This window comes from Pan paniscus, chromosome 5 (genome assembly GCF_029289425.2).
Source record: "Pan paniscus chromosome 5, NHGRI_mPanPan1-v2.0_pri, whole genome shotgun sequence".
Classification (NCBI taxonomy): domain Eukaryota; kingdom Metazoa; phylum Chordata; class Mammalia; order Primates; family Hominidae; genus Pan; species Pan paniscus.
In genome coordinates, this window is record NC_073254.2 from 145853354 (window position 1) to 145866449 (window position 13096).

The 13096-nt window shown below is 39.4% G+C and overlaps 1 protein-coding gene across 8 annotated transcripts in view; it reads left to right on the forward strand.

Annotated features, from left to right (window-relative positions):
- NCOA7 (nuclear receptor coactivator 7) overlaps positions 1 to 13096 on the forward strand; it is a 146958-nt gene that overhangs the window by 78784 nt on the left and 55078 nt on the right. For all 8 annotated transcript variants that reach the window (XM_034962810.4, XM_034962808.3, XM_063605449.1 and 5 more), the window contains one exon: positions 11882 to 11961. In XM_034962810.4, coding sequence (XP_034818701.1) covers positions 11882 to 11961 — 80 coding nt within the window. The remainder of the gene's footprint in view (positions 1 to 11881; positions 11962 to 13096) is intronic.

Genomic DNA, 13096 nt, shown 5'->3' on the forward strand with positions numbered 1-13096 from the left:
TCAAAAAAACAAACAAAAAACCCTACTTTACTTAAAAACTAAAAATATTAAAAATATGGTAAACCGTGTTCTGTAGAAAATTGTTCCAAAAGGGAAAAGGAATTTAGAATCTAGAAATCAGTTATATTTCCTTAGAAACTCCAGTAGTTAGGGAGCATGAATGTTCACAGTTAAGTAGCTGTAAAACAAACACCCCTGAGTACACCTGTGATTGCACCAGCTTTGTTTCAAGGGACACTCCTTTCCTGACCTCTCACAGCCCCAGCACTCTAATTAACACAATATTTTGTAACCCATTCTTGTCATTGTTGAAACAAAAAGGTACAGTCACTATACAAAAGCAACTGTATCTTAACAAGCCTGTTGTACTGTGTGTGAGCTTGAACTCAGAGTTTAGTTCCATTATAATCATAGTAGTCTGCGTAATGCAAATCTCATACCCTACTTAATCTGTCTTGTTATATTCACTTGCATTATAAAAAATCTCATTGTAAGAGAAATGCCCAAATGTGGTTTGGGCTGAGGGAAAGACAACAAATAAACTAAGTACAGTCAGGGGTTTTAAGCTTTGAAAAATTAAATTAGAAGTAAACTAGGAAGGATAAAAGAGGAAAAATACTCTAATTCTGTCTTTGGCCTGCTCGATCCACAAAATACCATATAACTGAGTGGCTTATAAATAACAGAAATGTATTTCTCACAGTTCTGGAGGCTGGAAAGTCCAAGATTAAGGCACTGGCAAATGTGGAGTGTGTTGAGAGCCCATATCCTCATAGACCACCATCCTCTCACTCTGAGCTCACATGGTAGAAGGGTGAGGAGGGGTCTTTGGCCTCTTTTATAAGGGCAATAATCCCATCCATGAGAGTACTGCCAAGATGACCTAACCACCCCTCAATGGCCCCTTTTCCTAATACCACACACTTGTGGGTGAGGATTTCAACATATGAATTTTGGGGGAACATCACATTCAAATCTTAGCAAATACATTGATGGTTGAAGAGTGATGTGGTCAGGTTTTTTTTTGGGGGGGGCAGTTTGGCCGTTTTTATCAAGACCCTTTTTGCATACTCTTTGACCCAACAATTCTGTTTTTAGAAATTCATCCTAAGCAAACAGTCATGAGCATATTAGAAGATTTAACTGCAGTAACTATCATTGCATTGTTTAAAGTAGCAGGAATATGAAAAATAACATAAATGATATAAAATGGAATACTATGTGCCATTTTAAAATGAAGTAGAAAAATAGTTAATGATATGGGAAATTTTCACCAAATACTACAGTAAAAAAGTCGGTTGACAATAGTTACTGATTATGATTCCATTTTTGTTTAAAAAAATAATTCACCTACATGCATATAAAAAGAGGTATAGAGAATTTCTAGAAGTGTATTCACCAGAATGCAAACATCAGTCTCTCTGATTGGAGGGAAAATGGATGACCTTTATTTTTTTTTTTTAATTTATTTGTGTTTTTAAATCACTGCTATGATCTGAATATTTGTGTCCCCCCACCCACCCCCAAATTTATATGTTGAAATCCTACTTCCCAACGTGATAGTATCAGGAGGTGGGACCTTTAGGAAGTAATGAGGCCATATGGGTGGCGACCTCATGATTGGGATTAGTGTTCTTAGCAAAGAGACTTCAGAGAGCTGCCTGGTTGAGAATGCGCTATCTACGAGCCAGGATGAGAGGAAAATACGCCGAGTTCTTGATCTCGGACTTCCTAGTGTCCAGAACTCTGGGAAATAAATTCCTGTTGTTTCTAAGCCACCAGTTTATGGTATTTTGTTATAGCAGCCTGAATGTACTAAGAAAATGGCTGTATATAGTTTTGATTCATGTGAAATTGGCTTTCATATTTCTTCTGTTTTCTTCTGAAGTGTTCATGTGCACAATTAGGTCCTTGATCCATTTATGAAAAGAAAAAGCTGTTTTCAATAAAGTATTTTGGAGGGTGGGAAAGAGGGTAAGAAGAGGAGGAGAAGCAACATCAGACACGAGGAGGAGCAGAAATAACTATTTTCCATGAATGTCTCCTTTGTGTTAGATCCTTTATTTCACTATTTAATTTAGGACTTATCATGATCTGCTACAAAAAATGTAGCCTGTTTTACAAACGTAAAAACTGAGAAGCTGAGTAACTGGCCGGGGATCCACTGTTGGCTAGCATGCAGCCAGGATTCATACCCTGCCCTCTTTGGCACCAAAGCCTGACTTGTTTCCACAAATGAGGAGGACCTTCTCCATGCTGAGTGCAGTAGTAGATTCTAGAGCAAAACGTTTTATAAGATTGGTAACTTCCCTGTGCTTTAAGCCTTGCATTTTAGATTTTAGCACAGTATGACTCATTTTAGTTGAGAACTATGTTGCCTGTGACTTGCTTGAAGGAAGGAAGGTAGGTAACATGTACTGCATGACATTTTCCTTTGTGCCACAGGTTAAAACAGAGTTCATATTGAGTATAGGGTTCATTCTTCCCTGACACATCTTTTTTTTTTAATTTAATTATAACAGCTTATACTTTAGGTTTCTCTTAAAGTGCTACATAACAATACTGAATGTTTTAATTGTGCTTTTTATCGAGTCAGGTCAATAATTTGAGATGTGTGCATCGCCAATAGAGAAGGTATTATTTCTTTTTAAAATTTATTTATTTTATGTTTTTTAAAGACAGGGTCTCTCTCTCTCTGTTGTCCAGGCTGGAGTGTAGTAGTGCAATCATAGCTCACTGTAGCCCTAAACTCCTGGGCTCAAGCGATGCTCCCACCTCAGCCTCCCAAGTAGTGGGGACTATAGGCATGTAGCACCACGCCTGGCTAATTTTTATATTTTCTTTCTTTCTTTTTTTTCTTTTGTAGACACAGGGTCTGCCCATCTTACTCAGGCATGTCTTGAACTCCTGTCCTCAAGCAATCCTCCCACCTCAGCCTTCCAGTGTTCTGGGATTACAGGTGTGAGCCACTGCACCTGGCCAAGAAGATATTTCTTTAGGCAAATATAAGTGCTATATTTTCTTCAAAGACATATAACTTTAGGCCGGGCACAGTGGCTCACACCTGTAATCCCAGCACTTTGGGAGGCTGAGGCGGGCGGATCACCTGAGGTCAGGAGTTTGAGACCAGCCTGACCAACATGGAGAAACCCCGTCTCTACTAAGAATACAAAATTAGCTGGGCATGGTGGCACATGCCTGTAATGCCAGCTGCTCAGGAGGCTGAGGCAGGAGAATCGCTTGAACCCGTGAGGCGGAGTTTGTGATGAGCCGAGATCACACCATTGCACTCCAGCCTGGACAACAAGAGCGAAATTCCATCTCAAAAAAAAGGAAAAAAAAAGATATATAACTTTATTTTTTGCTATTCAGTCTTGAATCTCTCTGCATTGATTTGAGAGTGGTCCAAATTTTTCTCCAAATCTTAGCCATTATTCACCTAGCTTCATTTAATTATAATCCTTAAAGTCCCTTGAACCCTTACTGTGCACATTGCAAAGTGCTTTTTCTGAATCACCTTATCAAATTCTTACGGTAACTCTCTGGGAATCCAGTAGTGTCTCCATTTTGTGCACTGGGAGACTGTCTTTAAGTTACTTCCCCAAGGTTACCTAGTGAGCAGATGGTAGACCAGGACTCTCATTCACAGTCCATCTGATGCCAAAACCTTCCTTCCAGCATTAAGTTACATGATATTTATGGGGAAATCCAGCCTCTTCTCATCTATAATGGTGCTTTTATTTTCACCAAATTTCTGTTTTTTGGTGATGTCACTGCAATGTTTTAATTGCTGTGGCTTTATAATCATGTGTTTCAACATCATTAGAGTGTGCTTACCCTCACTTCTCTTTGAAAAATAATTTTGGATAGTCTTATGTATTTGTGCTTCTAGATAAGCATGGTTTTCAATTTGGAAACTGTTCCTTTGCCATAAAAAATTATTTTTTATTTAAATTGCATTTAAACATGAATTTGAAAAAAGTGAAATATTTATTTAAAGATGAGATTTCCTACTTAGGAGTATTATATCCATTTAGACACTTCAGTTAAGCATTTTAATTTTCTTTATGTATATCTTGTCATTGTCTTGTTATATTTATTCCTAGATGTTATATAGTTTGATACCACTCTACCTGGGACTTTTCCAATTATGCTTCTGTTACAAAAATAAAAAATTATTATATCTGGCCACCTTAGTGAACAACTTTATGAATTTTTGACATTTTCATGATAATATTGGTTCTTTACACAGACAATTATGTTATCTGCTAATGACCACATTTTCATTTCTTCTCAGTATTTAAAACTTTTCATCTGTTGCTTTGACTAGATTTCAGAACAAAGTTGGGTATAAACCATAAATTGATATTGGTAATGTTTTACTTTAAAAAAAGTAACTTCTTTTCCTTTTGGTTTCTGATATAAGAGCTCATCTCAGTTTATACAGGTGTACTTTAGGAGAGGTTAGAATAGTGCTTAATTTCTCAAGAGACGTTGAGCATGTGGGTACCTGTAGTGCATTCGAGCACAGAGATTGCCTTGTGGTGCTGTGCAAGGTAGCCTCTGATGAATGGCAGGGATTCCCTCTTTATCCTGGAGTTTCCATTATGTTTGTAGTGTTGCTGCTTTTATCTCCACTACAAGGCTTTTTTCTTTATGACCTGAAATACTTGTGGTTTAGCCTCACATTAGGTTCGCCTCTATGTTGTAATTTAGTGCATACCACTAAATTGGTGGATAACGTGCCCAGAAACCTTAAACACTGTGCTAGAATTGCTGTTAGGCAATTTAGGCCTTTCCTAGCACAACTGGAACCAAAGAAAGGGGGTGGAGCTCATGCAGTGCCTGGGGGTATTTTTCCCTCTGCTCATCTGGAATCTTCCTTCCAGAAAGCTGGGGGTGGAGCCTCACCACTGCTGTGTTTCGGTAATAAGCCCGCTTCTATAGACCTGGAAGTGACATCGTGAAGTCATTCAGTTTTCATTCCTATGAAGAAATTCCTTTTCGTATATACTCTTTAGCGTTGCATTGCTTTTTCAGAAGCATATTTCTAGTGAATATCAAGAATAAATATTCATCATTAAAGAAGTTCACTCTATTCTTAGTTTTCTAACAGTTGGAATTTTTTTGTTCTTTTTAAAAATACAATAATGGCTGTTTAATTCGTCAAATGCTTTTTTAGCATGTATCAAAATGATCAGATTCTTTTTCTCCGTTAAACAATTTATAAAGCTTTATCATATTAATACTATATCCCTGCTGTATTTCTGGATGAAACCTTTTTGCTCATGGTTTATAATTGTTTTAACATACTACTCTATTCACATTGCTGTTTACTTGTGTTGACTACATTATTATAAATAACAATAGCATTTGTTAAGCATGTGCTCTGTGCCAGGCTCTGAGATGAACACTGTATGAATCAGCTTAATTTTCTCAGCATTTCATTTTACAGATAAACCGTTGCACAAAGATTTAGCTAACTTGATTAATATCACACGGCTATGAAAATGTGTCAGGGTTGCTAGTTAAACCCAGCTCATTTTGACCCCTAAACCAACCTGTGATCAGAAAGGTGTTTGATGACATAAGTGAGATGGTACATGACTTGATTTTATAATTAATACCATCAAACTGCTTCAGCAATCATAGTTGAATGGATTTGTTTCCATTATAGGGACATGCCTGTCATTGGAAACAGATTCTCCTGTTCATAAATCAGGGTACCCCTTTCTTTGAAAAATCTAGAGAGACACAGACAATTTTTGCCTCTTTGAATTCCCCTCATTTGGATGTCATAGAAACCATCCTCCCTCTTCAATAGTTACTGATGGTCCTGTGCTGTCAGCCTCCTGAACCCCATTCAGATGCTCTTATGATAGAAATAGATGGAGGAGAGAGCTGGTCGTTCATGGGTGAGTAAAGAAAGAAGGGGCACATAGTAAGTTTAAGCCCCATGCAGAACTGGTCCTGATATAATTTAAAAACCTGATAATTTTCCAAACTTCTGTCTGTGCTTGTTCAGATACTTGTTAATAACAGAAAAAAAGGCTACGTACTATCTTTTCTTCCCTTCCTATATCTAAGTAGAAATTATGAAATCAAGATCCAGAGAATTCACAGATGTCTGTACGGATTCTGTTTTCAAGCACAATAATGAATCATGTCCACTGTCCTGAGTTCACCCAGTCCCCAGGGGCCTGTGACAGGAGCCAGATGCTCCGGTTTGAAGGACATTATGTATTGACTTGTTCTTGCTGGTTTTTCTCAGAACCAGCATATCTGGCCAGTTCGTTTCTTGACACCCTCCCCAGTCTTCCCCCCACCAGCATACTCAATGTCCACATCTCACATCACTACTTTGGTACTCAAAAATCTCTTATTTGAATCTCAATTTCTTTTTTTGTCTTTTCCCACAGATCTGTTCTCCAATTGTGACAGGCAGACTAATGACCCCCTAAAGATGTCCATGTCCTATTTCCCCAAACCTGTTAGGTTACATAGCAAAGGTGAACCAAGGCTGTAGATGAAATTGAGGTTGCTAATCAGCTGACCTTAAGGAGATTTTCCAGGGCTATCAACGTGGCCCAGTGCAATCACAAGGGACCTTAAAAGTGAAAGAGTGAGGCAGGAGAGAGCACGTGAGACTACTCAGGCAGCGTTGCTGGCTCTGCGGGTGAAAGCAGGGCCTTGGCTGAAGCTTCCTGCAGATGCAGAACTGGCTAGATATGCTGGTTCGGAGAAAAACCAGGGCTCAAGGCCCTGCTTCCAGGGCCCAAAGTAGCCCACTTCCAAGAGAGAGAAAAGGCAAGGGAACCAGTCCTCCCCTACTCTCCCTCCAGAAGGAAAGTAGTGAGACCCATGCCAGACTTCTAATCTATGGAACTGTAAAATAATAAATCTGTGTTTATGCTTTATTTTGAACCACAAGTGTGTAGTAATTTGTTATAGCAACAGTAGGAAACTAGTTCATCATGCCATTCCCCTAACTATTCCAACATCTCACTACCTGTATCTCAGCCACTGCTCATCCAGCTCCAGCTGCCTTGCTCTGTGCATCATAACCACACAGGTAGCCACTTATTTGCTTACTTCTTATGTGGCCTGTTACCCCGGTGTTGAGACCCCCACCCCAGAGTATAGTGTTACTTCTTAATGTTCACATTTTTGAAACCTCATTTTTGCCATGGTAACTCTTCCAAATCTCATTACTCTTACTCCCTCAGTCCTGTCTTTACTCCACTACATTTTAGTAGATGACCTTACCCCTACTCTACTGGTGATGTTGACAGCATCTGTCTTGAGCTCCCTTTACTTTCAAAACCTCTCTGTGAATTCCAGTCATCCATTTCCGGGTGTCCATCTCTGGACCTCTGTTCAGCATTTCACAGTGTCAACACCACCTTCCGTTTTTCCATGGCCTCTGTGACATTGCATTCATTTTCCCATCCCTCTAATTGCTTTTCCCCCTTTATATCAGCCATATTTTTTTCAGTCCTTAAATCTAAGCCTTCCTTAGTTTCTGTTCTCAAACTTCAGGCCTCCTCTTAAAATTTATTCATTCTCTTGATGTCATAGCCTCATCCAAGACTTCAGTATCACCACTACAAGGGATATCTTCACATCTGGCTGTCATGCCCCTCCAGGCCCCAGGCATACTGCTAGGTAGCATCTTCTTTTAGCCCCAGTTCATGGGAGAGAGAGGGGAGTCTTCTTTCTGTAAACTTGTATTGGTGATTATCTCAGATGCAGGATCTTAGAGTCTTGTGTTCTGGACACTCCAGGCCCTTTTATGGTGTGGCAAGGGAGGTAGCAGGACTTATGGACAGGGCACCAAGATCCACTTGGGTTGAGGTCAACACAGGTACCCCATTCTTCCTCCCCATTCCAGCTCTTACCTCCAGGATTTATGCAGAAAGAAATGGGCTAGGCTGAAGGACCTGTGTTTTATTCCTCTAGGGGTTTGCTCAGTTTTGTTACAGGTACTCCTTATTGGACCGGGGAAAACCTGCTCTGAAGACTTTATTTCAGAGGTGGGCAAGTATGAGGTTCAGTTTGCTCTAAATGGCTTCTGAGGGACACTTGGCCAACTTTTCCCTTGGCAGTAGATACTTTTGCGTCATTTGCCTCAGGTTCTTGTACATAGGGGGAGGGTGAGAATTTGGGTAGGTAGAAAGGTCTGTGAGGAGACCTGAAGTTGGAAAGGTCAGTGTCATTGGAAGACAGTTGCCCCCTTTGGGATGGGTATGGATCCTTACCTAAAACACTAGGGTTGGAGCACCATTCTAAAGCACAATGGGGCGGTCCTTTCCCATTGCAGCTCATGCCTCGTCCTAGATCTCGCCAGGGCCAGAAGCACCTCCAGTGCTTTGTGGACTATATGCTGCAGCACCCAGTCCTAGACACACAGGACTTCGCTCATTGAGACACATAGTTAACCATCTTTTCAACTCACTGCAAAACAATTATTTCTGAAGCAATATGAAACCTTGCCTTGAGCTATAATGATATAAAGACAATTAAATTATATCCTCTTTGCTTCTCTATTGAGCCAGCTGTAAAACATAGTATTTGCCTTGTGGCTTTGGCAGGTGCACATGATTTGCCTGGTGTGATGTTACATCAGTGAAAAGTGTTGCCTCACAATCAAACTCATCAGGCTTATTCATCTGTACTGGAAGGTTTATTCAACTATATATACAAGACAAGGCCAGGTGCAGTGGCTCCCACCTGTAATCCCACCACTTTGGGAGGCCAAGGCGGGCAGATCACTTGAGCCCAGGAATTTGAGAACAGCCTGAGCAACATGGTGAAACCCTGTCTCTACAAAAAATGCAAAAATTAACCTGGTGTGGTGGCATGAGCCTGTAGTCCCAGCTACTTGGGAAGCTGAGGTGGGAGGATTGCTTGAGTCTGGGAAGTGGAGGTTGCAGTGAGTCATGTTAGTACCACTGCACCCCAGCCTGGGTGACAGAGGGAGACCCTCTCTCAGAAAAAAAAAAAAAAAAAAAAAGACACAAGACATTTAAGGATGGGTGCATCATCACGGTCTTTACCTCCATGATCTCAACATCTTAGACTCTGAAGGGAAGGCGTTTTTTTTTGTTTTGTTTTGTTTTTCCTTTAGTAATATTACATGCTTGACATTTTTCTAGCCTACCCACCTGTGGCAAAGGAAGGTAATTTAATTTTTGTACTAATTCAGGTGAACATAGTTAAGTTTATCCTGAAAGGCTCAGCAAACACGTATTTTTCTTTTGTAGCTGTGCAATATGTAAACTGTCACCAGTTGGTGGCTTTTAGTAGTGCTCCCCATTGGGACCAGAGATATCTAGCTACAGCTTATGGAAGGGCGTTGGCCAGAAGCTGCCAGATATGGGAAGAAGGAAGCATACTGTGGGCTCTAGAAATAGGAAGCTACCTACAAAATGATATAAAGAGATTATTCTGAAAGCACGAAGACCTAAAGTGACAGCTGTTTATGATGACAGCAAGAAGGGCAGAAGTATGCAACAAAGAAAATGGAGCTGAGATATTAAAAGGAATGAACAACACTTAACCTAATCCCAAAAGGAACTATGGGAAGAATTAGCCTGGGGTATTCATCTACCACATAAACAAAGCAAAAACAAACAATTAAAATTTTTCAGATTCTTTAGAAGGAAAGAAAGATGAGTATTGTTAATGTTTTATTGCTTATCTGCCAAGAACTACACAAACTAGTTTTTACATTTGTTCCGTCATAAGATTCGTAAAATATGGTGATTGCACTTTTGAATCTCCTTATCTGGAGATCTAAAAACATAGTCAATAGTCCTGTCTTCCTGAAGTAATTTAGGTGTGGTTGCCTGTAGGTAGGGAGATCTTTTTTTATAGTCTAGAGGAATGTTCAGGGTCTCTTTGGCTCTGTGAATGGTTCTGATTTGAAGATACGGATGACTAGAACAGGACTGTAATGGAAGCATCTATTTAAATTTATTTTTTCCTCGTAGCTTTAATTTTTAAATAATTTAAAGGAAATATTTAAAAGTCAGATAAATCCTATGTGAATCAACTATGTTCATGTTTCTATGTCACCCCTCAGTCTTCATCTAGGACCCCCATGTTTGTGATATAGATGAAATGATACCGTTGAGACATTTCCGTGTGTGTGTATGTGTGCTGGTAGGACCTCAGACATAGGGGGCTGAGTTAATCACCCTTCTCAGATCGTGGTCTATCATTACTGGTCCAAGCCAGGCTTCTTGTCATTTATCATTCATTCCCTTTTATTCTCATTCTCCACTCCCATTTCTTCCCCCACTTCACACTATTCTATTGTGTTCAATGTATATAGGTTTTTATTTTTATCTACCTATGAAAATTATTTATGTGTTTTTTTTAGTGTCCACCTGTGATGTATGTTTAAAACAGATGGATGCTAACATCCCATTCAGTTTTTCTTGATGTAAACCTGTTTACCCTTTTGGTGTATATTTCTGGCTTGTTATTCCTAATTGCTGGAATCTAATTGCTCTGGAATCTCAGAGCTTACCTACCATGCTTTATTTACCCTCTAGCTCCCCATTGCCATAGATAATACTGTGATGAACATCCTTCAGCAGGTCCCTTATGATGTACATAAAGTATATACCTGTTGGGAGAGGATGCTTATCTGTGAGTTAAATTGCTAGGTCATATGAGCTATATATACTTAATTCTCTGGAATGACTGAACAGTTTACATTCCTTGTAGTGGTTCACATTTCTGTCAACATTGGAATTATACAGCTTTCTGATTTTACCAGGCTAATAGGTATAAAATGATACATTGTTTTCATTTGCATTTTTCTGATCACATACAGGTTGGAGCACCTTTTCATGGTTAATTCAATTTTATATTCTTTTTGTCACATTTTTATCTATTGCAGTATGGTTCTGGGGTTTCTGATATCTGAATTAATATATTGAGATGTATTTAACCCTGACAGTTAGGTTGAATCATATGCAGGTGCCAATGGTTGGCCATTTTTGACCTTTAAAAACAGTGAAATCTGGCCGGATGTGGTGGCTGACACCTGTAATCCCAACACTTCAGGAGGCTGAGGTGGGCGGATCACCTGAGGTCAGGAGTTTGAGACAAGCCTGGCCAACATGGCGAAACCCTGTCTCTACTAAAAATACAAAAATTAGCCGGACATGGTGGCGCACACCTGTAATCCCAGCTACTCGGGAGGCTGAGGCAGAAGAATTGCTTGAACCCGGGAGACAGAGGTTGCAGTGAGCCGAGATCATGCCACTGCACTCCAGCCTGGGTGACAGAGTGAGACTCTGTCTCAAAAAAAGCCCAAAAAATAGTAAAATCCATGGTCCAACTTAGTATGTTGTTGGACGTATTCTTTTTGTTTTCATTGTTATAAATAGTACTGCAGTAACCATATGTTGATATATAGCCTTTTTCTTCTTTTGAATTTGTCATTAGGATAAATTCCTAAGAGAAGGATTACTGATTCAGAATGAACCTTTCTATGGCTATTGTTACATATTGCCAAATCACTTTCTAAAAGGACTGTACTCATTTACATTAGGCATCATTTATATGGTAACTCTGCTGGTTTTACTCTAACTTCATAATCATTACACATTATCATTTAAACCATTAGTAACTGTAAACATTACCTCATTGTTTTTATTTATATTGTTTAATTATAGTTAATATTAATCATTTATTCAGGACGAATAGTGTGCTTTTATGAGTATGATCTATTTGTGCCCTGAGTCCATTTTCCTATTAGTGTCTTTTTGTCAGTTGATTTGAAAGTGGGTTTCTATATATGGTAGTTTTACCCTGGCTTCAGTCCCTGAAAATGAAATTATTCATTTACATACAATTTATTCTTCAGATGACAATCAAAACAAAACACATGATAAAAAAGAGAAGAAGATGGTGGTTCAGAAGCCCCATGGGACTATGGAATACACTGTAAGTATAACCAAGGTGGTATAAATGTTTGTTAATAGCACTACATTTATATAATGGTTTTCCCTGACACATCCTGCCCCTTGGCTGCATTCCTCTTGTGTACCCATTAAACAATCAAGCTTCTTAAGACCAGTTTTAGGTCATTTCTTTTTCCTCCATATTTTCTCCCTGGTCAATCTCAAATAAACCAGTGAATTGAGAATGTGAGGGTGATCTGGCTGCAACATCCATCACCCTGTTGACCACCAGCATTGTTTAGGCTGATCTGGCTGACTAGGCAGGTATCCCTTTCTTCCCCCAACACTCCATGTGCATCCCTCTGGAGCTTGGATGAAGAGGATGACCTTCCCCAATAGAGGAGGACATTTCTTGGGTCACGGGTATTCTAGTAACTGTGTTGCCCTGTTAGAACCTCCAAACAAACTGATGACTTGAATTATTTTTGATATAAACAGGGACTACCACTTTTAGGTCACCAACCCAGACATTCTTTCTAAGTTCCAAAGCTATGTACTCACTTGGCTACTCAACATATCCACCTGGTCCTCCATGCTTGGTCGTCTTTCAAGAAACAATGGCTCCATCATTCCTACATTTGTGCAGGCTAGAACTTAATTCTTGACATCTTCATCCCCTTACTCTCCATGTTCGTTACTACCTTCTGTGATTTTTCCAGCCAGTCTAGGCCATATCCCTTTTTTAACATTCTCGTAGAATCATGTTGCTTAACTTAATTTATCTCAGTTTAACATTATTAATTCATTAGCGTGTTGTTATTTTAATCTCTATCTCATGCTTTAATTCATATATCCATGAAGAGAGATTAGACATCTCTTTGTTCACCATTATATTCCTGGTAACTTGCAGGGTATAGATCTCCATATTGTTGAGCAGTAGATGAACAATGCTAGGTGTGTGTTCATTACTACAACTCCACACTGTGTGCCATGTGCTCATCTCTGTCACTGCATCATAAGCTCCTGGAGGCCGGGAGTTGTATCTTATGTATCCTAGGCTTGGCACAAAGTGGGGACTCAGTTGTAGATATATTTTAATTCACTATTAAATAGCACTCTTGAGGAGTGTTCTCTTTGACTTCTAAGAAGAAATTAAGTACTATTGCCATTGCCTGGTT